Below are 26,334 nucleotides of genomic sequence, written 5' to 3'. Positions count from 1 at the left end.
TTTTCTGAAGACAAGCGCTTGTACCATCTCCAAGTGGAAAGCAAAGGAACAGTGAGATACTATACAGGCCAAGAGGCCAGTAAAGAAACAATCCATCCTTCTAAAATACAAAAACTTTCTAATAGGTAATCTTACTCATCATCTTACTTTCCTGCTTTTAGTGATTATAACTCTGAGGCTGACGACAGTCAATATGAAAATGATGAAAAAAAAAGAAGATGAGACTACTCCTAAACCAGGCAGAAAACATCATAAAAGCAAAGTTGCAGTGAATTTGGTAACCTACAGAAGAGTATCAACAAACAAAGCTGCTAACATATGCAAGCCATTGGCTCGTGAAGGCATTGACATCCCAATTCCACGTCAACCAGCTACTTATAAGTCAATAATCAAAGAGGCGATCAATTTGAAAAAAGAAATGATTGAAAAGTTGCATATGGAAGTTGATCCTACACTTTGATAGCAAGGACATCAACGGAATCAATTATCAAGTGGTCGTGCTTAAAAATGAAAGAAAAGAAATCAAATGGGATGTCCTAGGCTTGGTAGATGGCAGGGAAAAACTATTGCGCAAGGAATTTCTAAAGTCCTCAATAAATTTCACCTATAAAATTTAATTCAGGTGATTGATGCAAATATCACCAGCGTTAACACTGGAAAAAAGAATGGTGTTGTTGTAATATTGCAACGAATGTTCACAGAGAAACGCATCAACAATTCTCCGTTTATCAGTTGTCAACACCATGTAATAGAAAGAATCCTCCGTTTGGTTGATGGATGAAAAACTTGGAAGTAAAACACAATCGCGGAACATCAAATATCCATTTGTATTTCAACTGCTGAAGGAGTAAGAACAAATGAAAACACAGCTTGATAAGGGGATAATAGTAATTCTCGAAACATCAGGCTGGAGAGATGATATGAAATTTTTGTTTTATCTCACTTGAGTGTTTTTTTTTTGATAAAAAGGGAGACTTTCGATCAATCAGGTTTCAAAAATTATCCAACATCAGCAATGCGAGGTGGAATTCTAGAGCTATACTAGCGATTTTTATTCCTTCAACAAGGACGGTTCTACAGAGAGTATATCGACTTATATAGTATGGCTGGGCAGACCATTGCTTTACAGACCAACTGCACAACAAAAAAAAACTAAAATAACTTGGTTGAAGTACTGAATTCAAATAAAAAGGCTTTAAGCTTTTTGAAAAATCACTGAAAGCGAGAGCCATTCATACTACAGATCCCCAGAAGTAATTAATTTGCAGACCACGCAATCAAAGTAATGAAGGAAATGTAATCGTCATGCAAAAATAAAGATAAATTGCACCTATTTCTTCAATGCAACAAGCAGGAACAAGAGCAAGATTAACGGTCCCAGTCATTGTGGATTTGAAAAGTTATTGTGTTACATGACTATGACATTCTAAATACATTTGAATACGTAGTAGTACTTATGTCAAAATCGATTTTTCAATGGCAGTGATTTAGAAACACATGAAATTTGGCCAAAATACAGTTTTTTGATTAGCAAAATTTTAACAATGTCATTGGCCAACTATTTTTTATAGTTTCTTATATTGATAACGGTATAAAAAAGTAAATACTGAAATGATAGCTTTAATTGTTAACTTTTGTATGCAAATGACCGAATACAGTTATTTTTTTTATCGTTAAAGTTTTATCATAATTAAAACTTAATTTTCTCCATAAATACAAATTCTTTCATTATAATTTTCATTGAATGCAAATATAAAAGATAAATTTATCTTAATTTATAAAACATGTAAATATATATTGATTCATTTTATAAAAAATGCATTTAAAAAATGCAATTTTTATGAGTTTAAACTGATTTTTACAGTGCTAGGACTTTTTACCTTGGACTTCCTTCGCAAAGCCAATTCATTTTTTAAAGAGAGTTTGTATCATTCTATTAGAAACTAAAAAAAGTTTTCTTTCCCAAATTGCTCCATTTTGAAATAATGTGGTTTTAAAAAGGTAGTTTTATAAAAATTTAACGATTTAAAAGCTAATACGACATGTTTGATTTGCCTTCTTGTGGTTATGGAATTCCAGTAGTAGCTTGCAATAATAGTTTAGGAAAATTATTAATTTCATTTTTATATGCAATACTTATTTTTAGCTTGTGCTAAACTTTATACAAATAATTGTTTTATAACTTGATATGATATTTTTTTATAAGTTAAATGCTAAGTTAAAAAGATTGTATTGGATAATTTTAGATAATTTTATAGTTTTAATATTTTTTTGTTTTCAGTTTTTCTGTAATGCTTTTTTATAAAAATGATATTAAAACTATTCTAATAGATTTTAAATATTTTTAAATAAATGCAATTTTTTTATGCATAGATCTGTTAAGTGTAAGAATCCTTTGGATCGCAAAACAACGCACTTTGCTTATATCTGTAAAAGCGGCAAAAAGGTAAATAATTTTAATTTTAAAAATTAAACTTTATTTAACTCTTTAATCTGTAGTAATTCAGAGAGCTTAGAATCAGGTAGTAACAATCAAATACACGTCAGAGTGAAAAATAGTGTACTTTTCTCCCATTTTGTCAGGAAAAGACTTTATTTTATTTTATTATTAATAATAAAAAGCCTACGAGACCGGTAATGAGATGGTTTGAACTTGTGATTTTCTTAAGTGTATAGGATATTGTAAAATATTTTTAAGATTATTTGATTGTATTTATTCTATTCTAGAGTTACTTTAACAAGTTTATAATTGAACTGAGTAAAAAACCTTGTTAAAAAAATTAAAAATTATTTTAGGTTCCACCATTGGATAAAGAATATTTAAAAGATCAAAAATCGAAAATTTGAATAACAGAAAGATTTAAAATTGATACAGTAGATAAAAAAATAGCTGTCTAAGAAAAAAGAAAGCAAAAGAGAGAAACTAATGAGCAGATAAAAAGATTTATTATGCTGCGGAAATTCAATGTGATTTCAATCTGGATACTGAGTTATTTGATAACAATTATAAGTTTGATTATGATCCAGACTTTTCTTTAACTGTGCCAGTTAAAAAAAGTTATACTCATTTAACAAATTTTGCAAAAGCTGCTATACGGTTTGAAATAAACGATGCTGCAACAGATGTATTAATAGACCATGGTATTGCAAAAAATTTAATAAATCATAAATAATAACTGAAAAAAAGATATTTGGAGAAAAAAAAAGGAATCAGCACTATCATAAGTTCTAAACACTTAGCTAATGTTAAAGAATTAAAGGTTATTGGAATTGATGGAAAAATTGACAAGTCTACATTAGTACATTCTGTCAATTATAACACTGATGAAGATGCTATTATTGTTTCTTCAACCAAAGAAAAACATCATCTTACATTTACAGCAGAATATGGGCGAGCAGCACAAAATTATTTGACTCAGGTTATACCTAATGGAACTGGGGCTACCATGTCAAAGCTACTCGAAATGTTTTAACAGAATATAATAGTGTTCAGAGCTTAGTCGCTGTTATTGTAGATAAAAAACTTCTAATACAGGTGCTGATAAAGGTGTGGTTATAAAACTCGAAAAAATTCTTAAAAAAAATTTGAAAATTTTAGGATGTTTGCTTCATCAAGTTGAACTTCCACTGCAACACATTATATGTGAATTAGATGGAAACACAAATGGTCCTAAATCTTATAAGGGGCCTATTGGAGATGCTGCAACTCATCAAACTTTTCATGAACTGCTTTGGTTGAGTTTGTTCCCATATATTTGGAAATAGAGTTGTTTGTTAGCCGTGAGGTTTTAAGCGATCTTAGTACAGACCAGCAAAAGCTTTATAAGTACTGTGTGGGTCTCAAAAGGTTTTATATCTAAAAAATTTCTTGCAAAAAAACCTGGACCAATTTTTTATACTAGATGGCTAACTCTAGCCTTAAGAATAATGATGGTTTATGCTAGGACTGATAATCCATTTCCTGAGTTATTTGTAATAACTAAATATATTGTTTAAGTCTATTGTGTAATGTGATTTGCTATTAAGCGCTCCGGAAAATAAAAAAATGCTTATCAACTTCTGTACAAAATCATTCAATTAGTCAAGCTTCAAGACAGCAGGATTTAGAGCATTTTTACAAACTTACAAGGAAATTCATATTGTTGTTTGCAAGAAAATTTCCTGTACTGCATGCTGCTCGATGAAAATCTGAATATAAGAAACCAAGCCTTCAACCAAATCCTTAAAATAAGAGCATTGAAAAAAGACATTACTTTTAAACCAAAGCTTTAGCCGAAATCCATAATAAAAATAAATTTTGATGCTGAGTCTTGGGATTATCTTGTTTCTGTTGATGGTATTCAGGTTGAACCCCCAACAACGCTTTGCATAACGTCAGAAAACCTGAGAGAGGCTATTAAATCAAACCAAAAACTTTGTGTAATAGATATGCCGAACAATTCTCAATCTGTGGAGAGACCAGTCAAATTAACCTCAGAGGCATCTAAACAGGTTTATGGTTACGAAAAGAGACAAAAATTAATTTTGACTAAACCCAAAGTCGGAGAGAGAATAAAAGAAACGTAAAAAAGAGTTACTAATTTATAAAATGAATGCCTAGTATGTTAGTTATAGTTTTTGTTTATTTTTTTTTTAACTGCTGAATGAAATATTTACTGTTGTCAATAATCCAAGTATAGTTCTATTGATATTAAATTCCTAATTACATAGACCTCCAGGGCCAGTTTTCTAGGGAGGAGGGCAGTTGATGAAATGGACACAGGCTCCACAATTTAGGGGCCCTCAAACGCTAATGAACTTTCTATTAAAACTTTTTTTATAATTAATTTAACAACTATTCAAAATGACTAAAAATGCGCATAAAATCATTGTAATTATTAATAATTTGGTTTAATCTTAGTTTTCGATAGCTTTTCTATTTTTTATCTTTGAAACCTTTTTTTCTAACCAACTGCAAAAATTTAAGAAGCCTGTTAGTATAAAATTATATTTATGTCTGCGGGCCCCTAAAATTATTATTGCACCCGGGCACCAGAAGTAGAATACAGGGATTTTAGACCACTAAAAAGTATGCTATAAAACATATAAAAATGACTAAAAAGTGTGATTCTTAAATCCAATTTCCTGAAGTGAAAATAACTTTAAAAAAAATAAATGTTATTGTTTTGTGTTATTAACATTGCAACAAACAAATGCCGAAGTGACTCTTTATGATTTAAAAAAGAAACACCTATTAGGCAGTGACCTAATATATTTATATATTTATTATTATATATATATATATTTATTTATTTATATATAATACTTATATATATTTATTTATATATAATATATCGTTGTTGGCCAGGTAATATCTCACTTGTGTACAAAGCAAAATTTTACAGGAGACTGAAAAAACTATATATTTCAATGAAATGAGGCTTTAAAAGTAAAAGTAAAAAACAAATAATTAACAAATTTTGTTAGTTATTTGTTTTTTACTCTTTTTACTCTTACTTTTAAAACCTCATTTCATTGAAATATATAGTTTTTTCAGTCTCCTGTAAAATTTTTCTTTTTTACACAAGTGAGATATTACCTGGCCAACGACGATATATATATATATATATATATATATATATATATATATATATATATATATATATATATATATATATATATATACATATATTGCTCAGACACGTCAGGAAATTAGGGTTCGCGAAGGAAGTCTAAGGTTAAAAGTCCTAGCACTGTAAAAACCAGATTAAACACATAAAAATTGCATTTTTCAAATGCTATTTTTATAAGATGCATCAAAACATATATACATTTTTTTATAAATTAAGATAAATTTATCTATTATCTTTGTTTACAATGAAAATTAAAATGAAAGGTTTTGTAATTTGTGAGAAAATTAAGTTTTAATAATGATAAAATTTTAACAATGAAAAAATAACTGTATTTGGTTATTTGCATACAAAAATTAACAACTAAATCTATTTTTTCAGTAATTGTTTTTTTATACCGTTAGAAATACAAGAAACTGTAAAAAATAGTTAACGTTTTCAAGGTAATGAACATAAATTGGTATTTCAAAATTTTTTTTTATTTTCTACCACTAAATAGCGGTTCGCGCAACGACTATCGAAGTTATTAAAAAATTTCAAAGTCATGTTAAAATTTTTTTTTTTATTCATAACTCTAAGGGCAGACAATATGCAGTCGGGAACAAGAGAGGCGTGCGATCAAACTCAATACCTGGCCATGCATATGATTATTATTTTGAAAGCTTGACTGTGGCTTTTCAACGCTGAAAAAGTGCGCTGAAAAAATTGGACTAAGGAAAGACAATTATAAAATAGTAAAAAAAAAATAAAATCTTAACTGAGGAAAAATTAAAAAAAAAATAATTCAAAGTACAATCTCTAAAAAGTTAACTAATATAAAACTGAAAAATTAAAACTTTTGTAGAAAATTAATTATGCTTATAGTTACATTAAGGTTATATACCTTAAGACTTTATCTTTTCTAGTGTTTTTATAATATTAGCCAAATTATTTACATAGAAAATTAATCATAAAACAAAATCATTTAAACAATCATAAAACGCACATATTCAAACAATCATAAAACGCACATTTTTTAAAAATTAAATATAACTTTTTAAAAGTATTCTTCATTGATTTATATTTGTATTATAAAATATTTTTTGTTTTTTATATTAAAACAATTATTAAAATATGTTACTTTATTTAAAAGCTTTCAAAATTTTTTGTTCTTAATAATGCTTTGTAAACTTTCTAATTCAGCATTTTTATTCTACTAGGGTAGTAGAAAATGCATTTAATTAGAAAGTTAGCAAAATAACGAATTTGTAACTTTGTAATGTTTTCAACTATTTTAATTTTTTAAACTTAAAAAAAAGTTTATTAAAACACATCGTTGTCCTCCTTGTTTAAAAAATAAATTAAATTAAAACAAATTGTTTTAAAGCATTTACATTAATCATTAACAAAAAAGCACTCTTCAAATAAATAAAAATTTATTTCAACATTTTATAAAAAATTTTTTAATAGCGTAATAAAACTTTTTTTAAAAGTGTTTGGCGTGTATAAAATCGTTTCATTAGTAAGTTTATAAGGAATTATAAAAAATAACTTTGCTGTGTTTTCGACGATTAAATTTATGTAATTATCTATAAGTGATTGAAACAATTGTTTTCGTTGTTGCTTCTTTATATATTATTGCGGAACTTAACAGTGTAAGTAGTAGTAGTACCCCCTTCGAACGTGTTTGACACGGAACCCTTGGCAGCCATAGCAGCCGAGGTAATGGCGAGAAAGAGTCGCAGTGCATTTTTTTATAAAGAAAACGTGAGCGAAAGTGCATTCAAGTATCCCATTTATGTAAAATTGAAATTATGTAATGTTAAAGTTTAAAATTATGTATTGGTAATGTTAATGTTAATGTTGAAATTATGTAATATTAAAGCACATTAAAATATGTATCAAGTTTTACAGTTTTACTTTGACTTGAAAACTGCACTGCCGCATTATCTGCTTATTTTTGGTCCGGAGCATTTATTTTAATTTCCGGTAAAAAAATTATTGTATAGTTTTAAAAACTTTTATATATCAATGTGCCAGCATGGCCGAGTGCATAGCGCGCAGAGCGCCTGAGCAAAAAGCCGTAGGTCGAGTCCTGCCACTGATGACTTTTTTTCATAAAATTTTTAACGATTATTTTAAAATACAAAATACTCTTGAAGTTCTTCGTTACATATGTTTGTATATAGTCTAGAGATTATATAAAAACATATGTTGCAATATTATACATTTCGACAAACGAAAATATTTTTAAAAAGCTTAAATTCTAAAAACATCAAAACAACGGAAAAAAATTTGTTGCGTATGTGTCATGATGAAAATACTTAGGTTATTAATGTGCTCAGGTAATTAGTTCTAATATTAAATTGTCTAAAACTTGATAAAGAAAAAACTTCGTAAGACAGTGCTGCTACATCAGAAGGTGCTGCTAGAAAAAAATTAAAACCTTCTTTTGACAGTTAAAAGTTTTTTTTGCTACATTTATATTTTTACTGGAAAAAATTGCTGCAGCCATTTTTCGAAACGACTTAATATGCTTATTACGTATTTTGAGAAAAACGCAATCAAAAAAAAAATATTAGGAGAAACTTTTTGTAAAACATTTTTTGAAACTAAGTATTTTTATGAACTTTTTAGAACTCTTTGAAAATATGTATTCAATAACGTCTTCAGACATCTAAACTAGCTTATTTTGTAAAAATATCAAAATTAATTTTTTTACCAACGGGCGTTTTGATAAACGGATGATACAACGAATATGTTGAAATGAGATTATTAGACGCAAAATTTAAATACTCTTAACAAAAGCCTCTTAACCAAAACAAAAAAATAAAAGTAATTGCAGTTCAGAGCACTTAAGAATTTTAGGTACAGTGTATAAGTGTCTGCAAGGAAACATTATATAAATCATTTTTTAATATCAAACTGATTTTATTTAAACTTTGTTGTGTAGGCGTCACCGTCCTTGTATAAACAATATATATAAATAAATATGTTACTTGTTTCTATATATTGTTTATAAAATGTAAATTATCCACTTATATGACATTTTATTCAGGTTCGTATGTAACCTAAGTAAACATTTTAATAATTACAGGTCTTTTTTGCTCAAGCTGTTATGTTTTTATTTTTTATATGTATGTTATAACATTGAAAAAAAAATTGACAAGATTGAAAAAACACCTAACATTTTGTCTCATCCAAGTGGCAAATTCGAAAGATTGAAAAATTGTTTCATCCATTTCTCATGCAAACTCGACATATTATGTTGAGTTTGCATGCATTTTATGAAATAATAGTGTATAATATATCAAAATATATTTTAATATATAATAGACGATAATTCCAAATAAATATATATAAAAGTATATATATTTTTGCTATAAATATATGCACAAGATTGAAAAAATTTCAAAATTTATTATGCTATGGGGAAGTCTTAAACCCCCCAAAACGACACTAGTGACAGCGCACTAAACCACAAAGGTATCAACGAAATACATTTAGCAGAAAAACAAACCTGATTGTAAATCTCTTATAAGATCTAGGTTTACGGAAAAGATGCGCATGTTAAATTTTTTGCTCTTAAAGTTTTTTTCAGAATAAATTATTTTACTAAAAAAGATTGAAGTAAAAAAGGAATAGTTATAGAAATAATTGGTGTGGAATAAATATGCATAGAAATGGTAGATTTGGTAAAGACCCATACTCTTGGATCCGGAAAGCTATAATATATAAGAAAAAAATAAAGAAATGTTCGGTTTGGAAAAGGTTCATAAAGACTCGTACTTTTACGAAAATAAAATTAATTGTACAAGTTGTTTTAAAAACATTATCATTTGTCGTAAAAGGTACACTTTTTAATTACATAATATCTTTCAATAAACTAAATTAAATTTTTTTAAAATGCACAATCATTAAAAACTGTTTCTCACTATATTACTTTATTTAAGCGCATTTTTTAAACGCTATCGAAATCTGAAAAGCCGTGTCAAAACGTTGTCAAAAAACCAAACTAAATACGCGGTCAAGAATAGCCTGCAATCGCACACCTTTTCTGTCCACAACTTTTTATAAGTAGTGCTTCTACTATTTACAAAAATATACTGAAGTGAGGTATAAGGAGAGAAATGGTAGGTGGAGAGTAGACATAACCCTAACCCTAACCCTAACCCTGAAGCCGATAGTAAGACATGCATAATCTGGTGCAAAACTTGTACCCATGACTGTACAAGTTATTTGGTGAAATAACAGAAAATAAAGATTGTGAATACCCTGATGGAATTATAAGAAAAGCTTTCCATAATGCAAAAATACAAGGAACAGCACCACAAAAGGAATCTAAAGAAATATTTCCTTTGGTGACAACATTCTATAGTAATCTCAATTGTCAACCTTTGATAACAGAAGCTAACCTTTTGCTCAAAGTATCTTATAGTGAAAGAATTAAAAATGTTTTTTCTAATATTCACCCGGTATTAGCTTTTAAACAACCTCCTAACTAACAAAGAAGGCTTACTTCTTCAAATATTGAAGTAACTAGTAAGAAGATTGGCATATTCAAATGCAAGGATAATCGGTGCAAAGTTTGCAAACTATACCATCAAGAAGTCAATGAGTTTAAAACATATAACGGTACTATTTGGAAAGTGAAAAGTCACATCACACGCAACAGTAAAAATGTAGTTTATAAGCCTAAAGATTAAACATTTAAAAAAACAAAAAACAAGCATATATTGGTAAAACTGATAATTTAAGATTACGTATAAACGGACATATTTTTCCAGTTGCAGAACTGGCTTATCAACTGATCAATTTGACAACCATGTTTATACTTGTCAACGTGCCCACAAAAGTGTAATTGAAACCTTTTTCCAGCCTTTTCGTCTTTCTTGAGCTTAATAATGAAAGTTTTTTGTTATCATATGAAATGCATTTGCACAAACAAAAACTGATACATTTAATTGATTTCCTGTCTATAATTACAATTAAATCTTTCACCGTCAATAGTTACCCATAGCAACAATATAAAAATCAAACTATTTTTGTTTTTAATACAAAAACCTTACAATAATACCGAAACAGCACTACTGACGATTATTTGAAAGGCCTCTCGTGCAAATAGTTTTAATATATAAAAAGGTATATTGTATTAGTATTTTTTCTGGAAATTATATTATTTTTAATAAAAATGTTTTGAGAAAAAAAATTTACTGTATTTGCTATTCGTTTCACTGATCTGACTATTTTTGAATTGTTAGAACAGTGAAACAAATTTGCATATGAAGTCATGCCCGGCTTTTGAAAGCAATTTATTTACAACGTAATATGACATAACTCGTTTGTCAATAATTCTTTTTAGAATTTAGCAGACGATTGAGGTTACAGAGACCGGATTGTTGTTAAAAGGGTAAGTTTGGCTTTCTTTTTTAAAAATTTGCGTTAGATTGTCAATGATAAAGTCTCACAAACCCCTAAAAAGAAATAATTTCAAAGGTTTTAGCTTTAAAAATAACCCTAAAAGAATTATCAGTTGAAATTCCAAACAATAAGAACAAGAAATATAATCTGGTTTAAAGTACCATACAACGAAAGCGTTCTGACAAAATAGAAAAAACCTACTTACAAAAAAATTACAAACACTTTCAATAATTAAATTGCTTCACAAACTGTTTAACAGTAACACAACAAAATCCTACTAACAGCTGCGCAAGCAGCTTAAAGAAATTATAAAGAATCACAACAGTTAAATTTTTTTTAGACTTTTTATTCTGATTTACTTTCAATAAGGCTGCAAGCAATCAGTTGAAAGTGACTTTAAAAAAAGAAAAGATTTATAAAGCAAAAAAACCATTGACAGAAGACTTAAAAACTTGAGGGTTGTATGAATAAGGAAAGCATGAAGATGCGAGAGAGTTCCGACAGGTTGTGGTGCGGAGCAAAAAAACTAGACCAATAAAAGATTTTAGGGCGTGCAGGCAGAGATAGAGTAAAAAAATGAGACTTTGCTGAATAATGAGTCAGGCAAGAATGATTTTTAGTTGATGTAAATAGAGATAATAGCTCCTTTAAGCAGTGACCGTGATTGTATTTGTAAAAAAGAGAAAGAGACGCAACAGCATTGGAAAAGAGGTTCAAGCAAAGCAGACCGAGTGGGTCAGAACTACGTTTACAATGCCTTTTTAGACCGGGTCTAGAAGAAAAAGAGCACCATTAGAAGAACCAGCCCAATATGACAACAACATTCCATTGGGTATAAAGTTGAGTCATCAGCAAAAAGAGCTACTTTGGATGTAAAGTTGTCGGAAGATCATTAATGTAGATAAGAAACAAAAAAGGGCAAAGGATAAATTCTTAAGATACCCCAGAAGTGTTGGGCTTTGAGGATGACTTTTATACAAAGGTTAGAAAGAAACGGTTTGATAAACTCAAAAATGTACCCAGTTACAACATGTGAAACAAGCTTAGAGAGAAGATCAGCATGCCAAGCTTTGTCGAAAGCCTAAGTTATGTCAATAGCAATGGCTCTTGACATTTTAGGCTCATTTCAACATGCTTGTTAATATCTACAAAAAAATTCATTGCAGAACACACACCATCAAATTTAGTTCTGTCTAAAAAAGATGCACCGTGGGTTGCACTGGTGGTAAGGCAGCAAGAAAGAAAAACATATGTTATGGCTCAAATACATCGTTGAAGGTTGCCATACTTATGCAAATTCACAAAATGAACATAAAGTTGCATGTAAAAATGTTAAAAAATTATTAAATAAAGCTTTCATATTAAGAAGAGCTATATAATGGATCTAAGTCTAACCCAAAATGCATACACTTATACGTTTGCAGCAAATAACAAGTACACGAACAAAATTGAAGTCTAGAGACAACAAACAGTTTAACAACGCAAAAATTGACAAAATTTGCGCAATGCTAAATAATTATTTCCGGACAGTGTTTGCAGTGAAAAAAGAAGGCTCTCTGTCACTTTTTGATCTACGCACACAAGCCATATGTCTGCTTGATGAAAACGACATTTATGAGCATGAAGTAAAAAAAAACTTAAAAAGTTATCTGAAAATAAAGCCATGGGTTACGAATAAGTACATCTACGCGTACTTAAAAGTTATCAACATCTTTTCCAATCCTAATCCAACTAATATTCAAGAAATCTATATCCACCGGTGATGTTCTTGATTTGTGGAAATAATCATATGTTTCACCAATTTTTTAAAAAAGGAAGTAAACTTCAACCATGAAACTACAGACCTGTTAAAATGGATTGAGAAATGGTTAACTAGTCGGCTACTGAGAATATTTTAGATGGATTACCATCAGGGTGGGTCCCAGTCATTAGCGGTGTGCAACAGGATTCAGTTCATCGTCCACTTCTTTTTAACTTATTCGTTAATAATTTACCTGCCACCATTGTACACCATATAAAACTTTCTGCCAATGATGGTGTAATTATCGGAGTCCTCAATCAATCCAACGTGCCACCCTTCTTCAAGCTAAGATTGATAAAATAGTTGACTGGTCAAACAAGCGGATAATACCTTTTAAGAGTGATAAATTCAGATTTATAGAAGTCGTACGTTTGACCAAGTCATCACACTCATACACAACAAAGCAGTCAGATGGAACCCGTCGTACATCGAAAAAAACGATAGTTAAACGAGACCTTGGGATTACTGTTTCCAATGACTCAAAGGTCAAAACTTAAGTGGAAACAATAGTCTTAGTTGCAAACCAAATGCTTAACTGTCTCAAAAAAGCTTTTCGTAGCCACAGACTTGTTTTCTGGAGAATATTGTATACTGCATACATTCGTCCACATCTAGACTTTGCAGTACAGAATTGGTTTCTACACTTAAAAAAAGGTTTTGCGATGATAGAGTATGACCAAAGACGTGTAACAAAAACAATATATGAGATAAAAAATCTGCAATATTAAAAAAAATTACTAAGGCGAAAACTAACATCACTTTAAAATTGCAGTTAACGAGAAGACCTTATCCAAAAATTCAAATTTACTCAACAGATTGATGAAGTCAACTTTCATTTCCCTCAAACACCACTAAATTCAAGAACAAATTAAAATCCTCGTAGACAATCCCTCAATTAATCAAAGGTTGCATTAAACGGGAAATTCTTTTTACCAATAGAGTAACAAAACACAGGAACACTCTCTCATAGGAAGCATCTGACTCATCCTCTGTACATTTCTTTAAAAAATTTGTAAACTATCTTGACAAGCTGTTTTCTACGGCTTACCGAAGTCAACATGAATAAGTCTGATGTAGTTCTCCTTCATTAGTTTAAATTAGATTAACAATAAAATTTGTGAATATACATACCCACACAGATATATATATATATATCTATACATATATATCTGTATCAATATATATATATATCTATATCTTTATATATGTCTATATATATATATATATATATATATATATATATATATATATATATATATATATATATATATATATATATATATATATATATATATATATGTCTATCTCTCTCTCTCTCTCTCTCTCTCTCTCTCTCTCTCTCTCTCTCTCTCTATATATATATATATATATATATATATATATATATATATATATATATATATATATATACATATATATATATATATATATATATATATATATATATATATATATATATATATATATATATATATATATACAGCGGTGGCCAAAAATTAAAGACCAATCATTTTTTTTTCAAAATTCATTTTTAACCTTAGCATAATTTTGTTTTGGAAAAAGGTATCAAAAAAAGGAAAACATTTTTAGAAAGAACTTCTATTGTATTTTATATTTATTGTAAAAGAATTTATATTTTTTTTACAAAATAATGTTAAAAAATTAAAAAACTGACTAGTAAAAAATATAAATAGGAAAAAAAATTGGTAAAAATTTTAAAACCAGTTTCAAAAATATTTCAAAAAGCAATAAAAAAATAATTTAGAAACGTGTTGTTCCTCCATTTGTTTTCAAGCACTCTCGTACTCGTTCTGGCATTGAATTCATTAACGTTTTAATTACTTCATCAGGCACATTTTTCAAATGATGAGAGATTGTAAAGTTGTTCTTTATCAAGCTTGCGATCAAGCCACGACCATAAATTCTCTATTGGATTCAAGTCTGGACTATTGGCAGGCCATGGAAGCACTTGAATTTTGTTAGAATTGAACCAATCGCTAACAACAGCCGCTTTATGACCCGGCGCATTATCTTGTTGAAAAATAAATCCATCTTGCAACTGCCATAAATCAACGCTAGGAATAAGCGAGTTTTCCAAAATTTCGATGTACCTTTCTTTGTTGAGTCTACCATCGAATAAATGAAAAACGCCAACTCCACAGGCACTCATACAGGCCCAAATGCCTATTGAACCACTGCTTTGTTTTGTTCGTTTCAAAATGCATGATTCATCGAACCGTTCGCTTGGAAGTCTACGCAACATTACGCGACCTTTTCTGTTGTCTACCTCAACGTTAATTTCATCACTAAAGACCACACGGCTTCACTGATCTGATGACCAATTTTTGTGTAGTTTGCACCACTCTTTCCTGGCAAATTTTTGTTTTTTATTTAAGCGTGGTTTTTTTGCAGCAGCACGCCATAAATAATTTAAATTTTGGAGGACCCTTCGCACAGTTCTAGGGCTTGCTTTCAGACCATTTGACAGTGTTCATTTCGTAGACAAGTCTGTAGATGATGCTTGTCTGTTTTCTTTCATTAATCTCACTAACGAGCGAACATCACGGTCATTTGAAATTTTATTGCGTCCAGTCCTATGACGATCATTAATTGACCCGGTCTCTCTGTATCGTTGAATTATGTTAATAAGGCAAAAGTGAGACCTTCCGAGCATTTCTGCAATTTGTCTGATGCTATAGCCTTCTTCTTTTAATACAATAGCCGCATATCTGTCTTTTTCTTCGATCTTTGCACGCATTTTTGCAATATTTTTATATCTTTATTGCAATTCAAAAAATAAATGTTTATTTGATACCGAAACTCAGGTTTCGACATTTTATTTTATTGCCAACGTAATAAGAAATTAAGACAGTTAAAAAAAATAATGGATTATTATTTTTAATAAGTGCAAATTGAAGAATTGAAAGTGGTCGTTAAATTTTGTCCAATTTATTTAAAGAAGATTTATTAGTACTCATCAGTTTTTTAATAAGTTAAACGCTATTTAATTAAAATTAGATCAAAAAAATTATACGAATTTAATCCATATGTTTTAATTAGCAAGATTAAAAAAAAAAAAAATTAATATGTCAATTAGAATCTTCTTAATTTTAATTTAAAGATTAAAAAACCAACTAAAAAATGAGTGATCTTTAACTTTTGGTTGTATATATATATATATATATATATATATATATATATATATATATATATACACATTTATATATATATATGTATATATATAAATATATATATATATATATATATATATATATATATATATATATATATATATATATATATATATATATATATATATATATAATTATTTTAGTGATATAAAAAACACTTTTTAGTATAAAATACATGTTTCAAACTAACAAATTTCATCATCAGTTTAAACTGAACTTTGTAACTTCAAAAACGAACATTTTAAGTTTGAAATATGTATTTTAAACTAAAAATTGTTTTTTATTTCATTAAAATAATAATATCATTATTGCTCACCAGACCTTTCAGAAATTAGCTAATATTATAGTGCATTTTTTAAACATAATGTAGATAGTTGATTTATATTCATTTACACTTTTTTTTTACATCATTGATTGAGTCGTTGTATTTGTTGCTCTTAAGCATCATATCAACAAAATATTCGATTGCATCGAACACTTCGTTGCATATATATATATATATATATATATATATATATATATATATATATATATATATATATATATATATATATATATATATATATATATATATATAGATATATACATATCTATATATATATGTGTATATATATATATATATATATATATATATATATATATATATATATATATATATATATATATATATATATATATATATATATATATATATATATATATATATATATATATATACATATTTATATATATATATATTGATTTTTATGTTAAGTTATAGGATTTTTATGCTATGCTATAATTTGTTAATATATATTATATATGAGCCTATGAGAGTAAAAGTGGACCAAGTCCAATTTTTTTCAAATGATCCTTTTGTATGTAAAACTCCTAAAAATTTTCTATATTTTTAGAGCAAAAATGGACCTAGTCCATAACACATTTATTTCTTATTCAACAGAGGGCAGCACATTTTTACTCTAACAATAAATCACCAGGTATAGAGAGTAATAGTGGACCAAGTCCATTGGTAGTGCTTTAATGTAAGAAATCAAGATTCAAGACCACATAAACTACAAATTTTTTTACAATTATTATTATTATATTAGAACAAAAATAACATTTGTACAGGTAAGATGCTTTAAATGAATATCTGATTATGGTTTCATATTTATATAGTGAAGTATACAACACTTTCACACTTTATAAAGTGACAAAACTGAAATAGTTTGGTGAGCGATAATATAAGATTTATTCAATTACTCTCAGCAGGAATATAAATATTGATTTGTTAGACAGTAGATATAATGGTCTGTCACTACCAAAGTGACAGCTTCTTCAGAAAGGTCTATTTTGTGGCTATAATAACATCTAGCTAGGGGAGCACTTGCATGCATGTTGTGTACATGTACATTATTCTTTCTAATAATGTTCTGAATGTATGTAATATTTAAAAAATATTTATTGGAGAATAGTGTAATCATGCATTCACGAGCCGCACACATGGTGTCACTGGCGTTGATAAAGTGCAAGAAGGTTCAGAGATCTCTAGCTACAGATACAACAATTGCAGATCCTAACTTAGCAGCAGATATACAGACAGAACGTTCTACATTAGCAGCTGAATCTCCGATTGTAGCCGATAATTTACCGGTTGTAGCAGTTGAATCTCCGATTGTAACAACTGAATCTCCAATTGTATCAACTGAATCTCCGATAGTAACAACTGAATCTCCGATTGTAACCGATCAACGCCCTCGAAAACGAAAACGTTGTGTAACGAACTGGAAGAAAAATGTGATTAAGCGCTTACGAAATACAGATAGCGAATATGTAAAGCATGGCGGAACGTTACAAAAAGCTAAGAAATTAAACGAACATTATTTAATAAATCACAGTTGCAAAAACAAATGTGCTAAAAATTTGACTTTAGAGCAGACTAAAACTCTGTTTGAAAATTTCTGGAAATTGGAAGATTTTGATGCACAAAATCTGTTCCTTGCTGGCTGCGTGAAACAATCAACAGTAGAACGTAGACGACCAAGAGTAAGAAAAAACAAAATTACGAAAAATGAAAAAAAACATGCAAAGGATTTTGCACGAGTATACTCTGTGTTTGCAGATAATAAGCCCGTTACTGTTTGCAAACCATACTTCTTGGCGATATTTGACATTAGCAGCGGTCGACTAAATCGTGCGTTAGTCAACCAACGGAAGAATGGTGGTGTGTCAGGCAAAGATGGACGAGGAAAATATGATCACAAGACACAACGCATTCATGAGGAACACATCACTCGCATTAAAGATCATATTCGCATGTTTCCCACATATGAAAGTCACTATACTAGAAGTCACAGTGCATCTCGCCGCTTTCTACCTGCTCATTTGACGGTATCCACTATGTACGACATGTATAGAGAAAAATGCATACAGGATTCAGTCGAACCCCAAAAAGAGCGGAAATTTCGGGACATTTTTAATCATGAATTTAACTTGGCGTTCCATCAGCCACTAAAAGATACGTGCAAGAAATGTGACATTTTTAAAACAGACATTGAAATAGAAAAAACTGAACACAAAAAATCTCAACTAACAGCAGCGCATGAGGTTCATTTGCGCAAAGCAGAGAAGGCGCGTCAATCCTTAAAACTAGAAAAGGAAAATGAAGACAATAAACATGCATCTTTTTGTTTTGACCTGCAAAAGGTCATGTCATTGCCTTGCCTTACAACCAATGAAGTTTATTATTGCCAGCAATTATCAGTGTATAATCTAGGCATTCATGACCTTAAAAATGACAATGCAGTGATGAATGTATGGCATGAGGGAACAGCCTCACGAGGTGCAGGTGAGATCGGTTAATGCTTATTGGCATATTGTCAAAATCTGGCAAATAGGGATATTACGTCTATTACAGAATTCAGCGACTCGTGCGGCGGCCAAAATCGAAATATAAAAATTGCACTGTTATGGATGTATTTGACGCAGACGACGAGTATTGAACTGGTGAATCATAAGTTTATGGTCTCTGGGCATTCTTATTTGCCTAACAATGCAGATTTTGGAATAATTGAGAGAGTAAAACCAAAATCCACAGAGATCTTCGTGCCAGAACAGTGGTACAAATTGAGCGAGAACTGCTCTTTGAAGTAGCGCTTCAGTGTTGCAAGATTAAGCACTGAAAATTTCAAGAGTGTGGAGCCCTTATTGAAATTAATTACAAATCGGAAAGTGGATGAGAGTATATATATATATAAATTTGTATTAATATATTTATATTTTCTTTATCTTTATTTTTTATCAACTTGATTAACTGAATTAATATTAAACTTTCTAAGATATTTCAAACTTTTTCTCTTACTTTCTTTTATTTGACCAAATATTTATGAGCTTTAAGATTTCTTTTATAAAATTAGTAAGGGTTTATATAAAGAATAAGATTATTTTTGACTCCTACATCAGGCAGATGTTCCAGAACTGCATTATAATCCAGATACAAGATTAATAATTATTGAAATAAAAAAAACGTTGAAACTTATTTTACAAATTAAAAAACATAAATTAAGTAACATAGAACGAGTTAAATACAAAAATACTTTACCTTGTTTTATTTTGAATTGACAAGATATCTAAAATTTAAATTATCAACATTTTTATGTTTATTTTTTTAGAAGTAAACTAGTAACTTTTTAAAAAAAACCTTTCACTCTGCTACAAAGTTAAAAAGTACATCAAAACTTACTTTTTTTTATGTTGGACAAATACATTATATTACATACAAAGAAAAACTGTTATTACTGTTATATTATTCTTACCTTCAAATTCCCTTTCAATATCAGTAACTATGTCAAAACGCTGAAAAGTTCTTAACTGTGTTTTTATTTGCTCCCATGATAGATTCCCATTTATTTGTTTCCACTTTTTTAAAACATTATCAGCTTTATCATAACATTTTTTGTTATCAGAGTCAATGTTATCGAGATCTGAATCACTTAAACCTAGATGTCTTCCCCATTTTAACCAATCGCTTCCAATTTTATGACTAATTTCACCACAACATCTTGAAATTAATATATCTAAATTCAATTTATTTCTTGACACTAGTTATAACAATTCAAATTTTTAGAGAAAAAGTTAAAAAGATAAAATAATATTTGCAAAAAAAAAAAAAAAAAAAAATTGAAATGAATAAGACAAATTACATAAGCAACTAAAAAAGAAGTTTAAAAAAATAAACACTACAGATCAATTGAATGTATATGACAAAATGGTGAGTTGTATACAAATTATATTCGATAAGAGCTGTGATGCATTAAAAGTGTCAAGAACCAAAAGTTTGTAATCTAGATAGATAGATAAAAGAACGTTTGTAATCTAGAGAGAAAGATGAAAGAACCAAAGAATGAGCGCAAAAATTCATCAACACCATGATAAGTTTTTAATATGTTATTTAAACCAGCTTATAAACAAACAACTAATTAAAAAAACTCTGAAATGTATAATTAGGAGAATAATGGCGTAAATTTAGTATATATACTTGAGCATTAAATGAAGAAAAATTGCCTTTACTCAAAATATATCTCATATCATCCAAATTGCAATTTAACGGGAAATCGGTTTAGTCGAATACTCATTAAATTGAACTATTTACCTTGGTTCTTTCTAGGTTCAATTTATTTGGAATTAGCTGTATATCAATGATATATTATATATACTAGATGTCTAACTTCAATCCAAAAAGTGATGTTGATTATGCCTACTTAACAAATGGAGGATTAAATTTGTAAACAACTATTATATAACTTTTTTTTCTTGCTTAAAAATGAAGTAAGTTATATTTTAAATATAAATAATATTTATGTAAACGTTTTAAGAAGAAATTAGAATAATTGTAAAATAGTAATTTGTTGCATAAATTCATTTTTGATAAAAAAGAGGTAAAAGTTTTGAATAGGAAACTGAAACGACAGACAATTTTAAAGCATTTTAACGAACTATAATACTTTTTAATAAACCTTGGCTCATAAAATTTTTTATAAATATTTTATAATAATTGAAACGTGTTTTTGAATTGTCTTTAAATTATAGGAAATTTACAATGTTCCTAACTCGCATTTTTATTCTATAAATCAGCTTCAGCTTTTGTCTTTTTCTATACTTATAAACAAAGCTGTGGAGTTGGAGTCGCGACATTTTTAGCGGAGTCTGAGCCGCTAAACAAAATTGCGACTGCGATTCCAATAGTAAAACTTCTCGGTATTGCACGTGCTTGTACAAATTGTTTAACCTTCAAAGATTTTTTCACATATTTGTAAAAAACCATTTTTTTTAGTTATTGCGTGGTATTTTTTAAAAAACTCAAAGAACGTTTCTAATATTTTGCTTCAAAGTCGGAGTTGGAGTCGTACTCTAAAAATTTTATCAATTGAAGTTAGAGTTAATACTTTTTTTAACGACTCGGCACCCATGCTTATAAACGAAAAAAAGTAGCTTCATTTTTCGTCAAATAAAATCACGCAAGTTAGATATCTAGTTTATATAATATAATTGTTGGTGTATATAGACCAAATGTTTTTTTTTACATTTTAAAGCGCGTGTGCAAACAAAAGCAGGCAAAAAACATTAAAGCTAAAGCAACATAAGCAAAAGTAATGCTGTAAAGTTTGTACAAGTAAACTATGTGATAAGACAAAGTCTCACACTAAAGTGAAATCAGCACATTAAAATTTGTGAAATTTTGTTGAACAGTATCATAAAATTTTTTGCCAACTTTAAAAAGTAAAATAAATTCAAAATTAGCAGGATATACTTCTATTAATCTATACTTTAATTAATCCAGCAAGCTTATGAAATAATGGAGAATTGTTTTAAAATTTACAAGAATTAGCATCGAAAGCTTTTGTTTTTAAAAATTATTAGTTGATAATTTGATGAAACAAAGAACTGTAATAAAACAGACGCTGCATATGAAAATAAGCCTTACTCTTAAACCTCGGCTAAACTGAGTACTGCTCATTACGAACAACTGCTTAGTAATGAAAGCTATGATAAACTAGAGCAAAATTAAAAACTTTGCTCAAACTGTTTTTAAAATCTTCTTATCAAAATCAATTAACTACTATAAAAAACTTGACTTAAAACTCAAAGCAAAAAACACTTCTTGGAGAATCAGCATCCACTGTTTATAAAACGTTTCACCTGTTTATAAAATGGGGTAAAATGTAAATATTATAACTCTTCACATGTCTTTATAAATAGAATAATGTAATATTCTGAAATTATTTGCTTTGTTTCAACAGATTATAATCCTAAAATGAAAAGTAATGTAAAATTTAAATTTTTGAATGCAATGTCTCTGCAACAAATATATATTTCAATATATATTTGAAAGTTTGTACATTGATGTTGATTAATCAAAGTACAAGTCTGGATGGAATTGTAAAATACAACTGTCATGGAATGGGTAGTTTTTAAATAAAATTTTCTTTAAACGTTGAAGTAGCCTAAAATTGCGATGAGATGGCCAAAATTATCCACTTAATTAAAATGGGCTAAATAAAATTAATCACCAGTATTACTATCAAATACAAAAACAAACAATCGTAACCAAAACAAAATATTGTCTGTTAGAGTAATGAAAAGATGACAAATGATAAACAAGGTATCTGAGAAAATTATGCTAAATGTTTAACGACAAAATTTCAAAAGTTTTTGAAAAATTTAATTTGACAAATATTAAATCCAAATCAACTGCATTGGTTTAGGATATGCAAACGTTCCAAATTTCTTTTTTCGATTAAGTGTACCAATTTCCATTGTCCAATTAAATCGTTTCATTACAAGTGTGCTAATATACTCCCATCTTAAAATAAAAAATGTTATTGCTCTACATAAACTTTGCAAATTATACACAACAAAATAAGGTTTAGTGTATCATTTCCTAATAAAATTTAACACCTTTTTAAATTGAAAAACATTGACTTTTTGACGAAACTTTGCTTATAAAACATTTTAGAGGCGTTATATTCCTAAAAATATTGTATATTATTTTTTCTGATTAATAAAGATAATATTAACTTGAAACAGACTAAATAACTAAAAAGTTTGATACTATACAAAAGGTAGGGCCTATGATTTGGGAAGCAATGTTTGTAGTAGGTCTGCAAATGTTATATATACACATACATATATATATATATATAAATATATATATATATATATATATATATATATATATATATATATATATATATATATATATATATATATATATATGTATATATATATATATATATATATATATATATATATATATATATATATATATATATATATATATATATATATATATAATTGATAATACATTTATTACATATTAAAGTTACTATACACTATAACAAACGAATCCGAGAGAATTTTTAAGAAGACCTAAAATTTCTAAAAACATTAAAACACCGGGTGGCGATTCCAGAGTGCAACGATAAACATTTGATTTTTGACAAAAAATACGTAAATTTTACTTTACTTTCATATCATTTACTCAAATATCTTTTTTACTAATACCGGTAGAACCTAGGTGTTTTTTGCATGAATTAGTTTGACTCAACTCCTTTCCAACCATATAGAGAAAGTATTATGTTTAATATGCTTACTTTTTTTTTTGTAATTTTTTTGTTTACATTTTTGTTGTTTATAACATAAATAAATAGACAACGCATTTGAAAAAAGATCAAAATAATCTTATCATCAGAGCCTTTTAAAGAATTTTAGATCAATACATAAAAAAGACTAAAAATTTACAATAAATCGTGATATAAATTGAAAATATAAATCAAACTACTAATGATTTATATACTAAAAAAAGTTAGATGTTAGTGTAAGAACTTTTAAAAACGCAAATATATAAACACCATATTTAATAAATATATACAAAGTAAATATTGTAAGTCATCTCTTTATAATATGAAAAAGAAAATACAAGAGTCTTACAGTTAAAAAGACAAATATATGGTTGTTATTAAAAGTTAAATATATCATCAATAGAAAGAATTGAACTTTTAAGTTTACTTTTAAAGATCAGAAAAATATTGGATATATCAAAAATTAGGTACAACAGTTTTATTCCAAAGATATGGTGCTCCAAATTTGGTGAAAATAGTGTTCTGAAAATTGGTTCATTTACAAAATTTTTATTTCTTAGTAAATATTTATTAATTAGGTTAAGGAAAAAAAGATCTATAAAGATAGGTAAAGTTAAATTGTTTTTCCACATGTGAATAAGGCATAAAATGTTATAAACATAAAGCTTGTAAATATTAATTATTTTATCTCCATAAATAATATTTTAGAATGAGTAAAACGATAGTATGCTTCTGGCGGCAACAAAGACATTGTAACTTACTGTTGGTTTTTTAATATATTTTAATGTCTTAAAACCAAAAAAATTAATGATAAAAGTATTTATCTTTGGAGGACAGCGGGTGTCTGTCATCTGTAAACATTAAATTTGGTGCAGCAAAAAACTCGTAGTTACCAATACTATCCTCTATAAGTCTAGCTCTGGTCGTAACAAGAAATCGTGAAAGTAGTGTTCGTTCGTCTTTCAGTTGAATAAATTTCTTTAACACTAATAATACTATTTTTTCCTTGTATTAAACATTTGGCAGCGCACACTTCTTAAGTGGTAACCAAACTCTACACTGGTAGAGAGCATTGCCAATCACTTCATGTTGTAACAACGTTTTTGAAGTCTCTAAAGGTAATACTTTTTTGGAAATAATGTTCATCACTGATTCATTGCGTTGAAAACTGACATCAAACGTTTTAAATGCATCTAGTAGTTTTTGAACATTTGTTGGAAACCTGCTACAAGTTAATTCAGTAAGTTGATAACGACAAGATTAACTTTGAGAACTAATATCATTCTTATTACAGAAATATTTACAAAATGCAATTAGTATTGGTGCAGTAAGACAAAAGCGTTGCAGACCATTAGGATTTTAAATCAAACCATTTACACCGTCAATTACTTTCATCACCTTGTTTTCTTGCTCCAATGCGTGATCAGAATCAATGCTTGTGAATGGTATTTTGCTTATACTGATTGCAAAGTTTTCTTTTGCATAATTTTGAGAATTTATAAAAATTAATAAAAACCCGTAACTTTTGATACCTAAAACACAATTTTCAGTAATTACTTTAAATTGAAATTGGTACCAATTAAAGCATAACCAAGTCCATCTTTTCCAATCCAAATTTCATTAATGAAATGTGGATGCTGTTGTTATGAGATTTCTAAACTATATTGGTTAAAAGAACGATAAATATTCATATGCGCTTCAATGCATCGCTTCATGTGCTATATGTCAAAAATTTGACATAACGTTGTATACTCGTATATACCTGGCTCTGATGGACTGTGCCAAGTCCACTGGCTTCTTTTACATTAGATTACTTTTAAAAATGCAAATACAACATATCGAGTTAACAAAGTCTGAAGAAATTACAACTGATTAATTGCATATCTGACTAATGTTGTGACATTAATATTTGTAACGATTCTCAAGATAAAATTGAAATAAAATGACTAAATTTACAAAACAGAAAAAATTGCTCCCAGACTGTACTGACTTTTTCCTTAGTATTGTCTTTCTGAAAAATAATGCACTCGAAATTTCATTTTCGATCTCTTTCGTTTACAATTAGTAATATCCACCATATCAGTTTTTTATCTTTTGTATTTTTCTTATAATTCCAAAATATCAACATAATGATGAAATAGAAAAACATGCCAATAAAACAATTTAAATTCCCATAGAACGAGCTTTCATTCGTTGTATATTATAGATTATTTCTTTTAATAGAAATTCATATCAATAAAAACTTTTTTAATAAAACTTAACATAGATATAAAGCAAATCTAAAACAACAGAAACATTTTTTTAGCTTTTCTACGCAACACATATCTTGGAGAGGAAATGTTTTCAGCATTTTGTTTTTTTATAATTTTTGTTCCGCTTGATAAGCTTTTTTAAATAACGAATATAATTTTTAAATTTACAATAATTTTTGTTTTTTGACTGTAAGTTTCAAGCCATGACTCCCCGCCCAAAGTGTAAAAATTTTTTGGTACCCATTTTTTTCTTCTTAGTTTTAACCTAAAGAACAAGTTAAAAGCATAATATTACTTTTAACTTCCCTGCGCACACGAAAGTCCTAATCTATCAGATTTTGACTATTTTAACAATGCTCTAAAAAAATAACAGCAACATATTAATTGGTTTGTTAAGTTACATGTATATTTTTACTTCTTTTATCGTATCATTGTTTTTTATAATGTAAAAAAATTAAGTGC

General features: G+C 28.2%; 1 protein-coding gene across 2 annotated transcripts in view; it reads right to left on the bottom strand.

The window, feature by feature from the left end:
• Positions 1–26,334, bottom strand: part of LOC136079899 (uncharacterized) — a 139,859-nt gene that overhangs the window by 60,400 nt on the left and 53,125 nt on the right. For both annotated transcript variants that reach the window (XM_065796577.1, XM_065796576.1), the window contains exons 3-4: positions 19,796–20,056; positions 19,582–19,609 (exon numbers count right to left, since the gene is read on the bottom strand). In XM_065796577.1, coding sequence (XP_065652649.1) covers positions 19,582–19,609; positions 19,796–20,056 — 289 coding nt within the window. The remainder of the gene's footprint in view (positions 1–19,581; positions 19,610–19,795; positions 20,057–26,334) is intronic.

Source organism: Hydra vulgaris, chromosome 04 (genome assembly GCF_038396675.1).
Source record: "Hydra vulgaris chromosome 04, alternate assembly HydraT2T_AEP".
In the NCBI taxonomy this organism is placed as follows: Eukaryota; Metazoa; Cnidaria; class Hydrozoa; order Anthoathecata; family Hydridae; genus Hydra; species Hydra vulgaris.
Note: the sequence above shows the minus strand (reverse complement) of the source record. Positions and strands in the feature narration are given on the sequence as shown.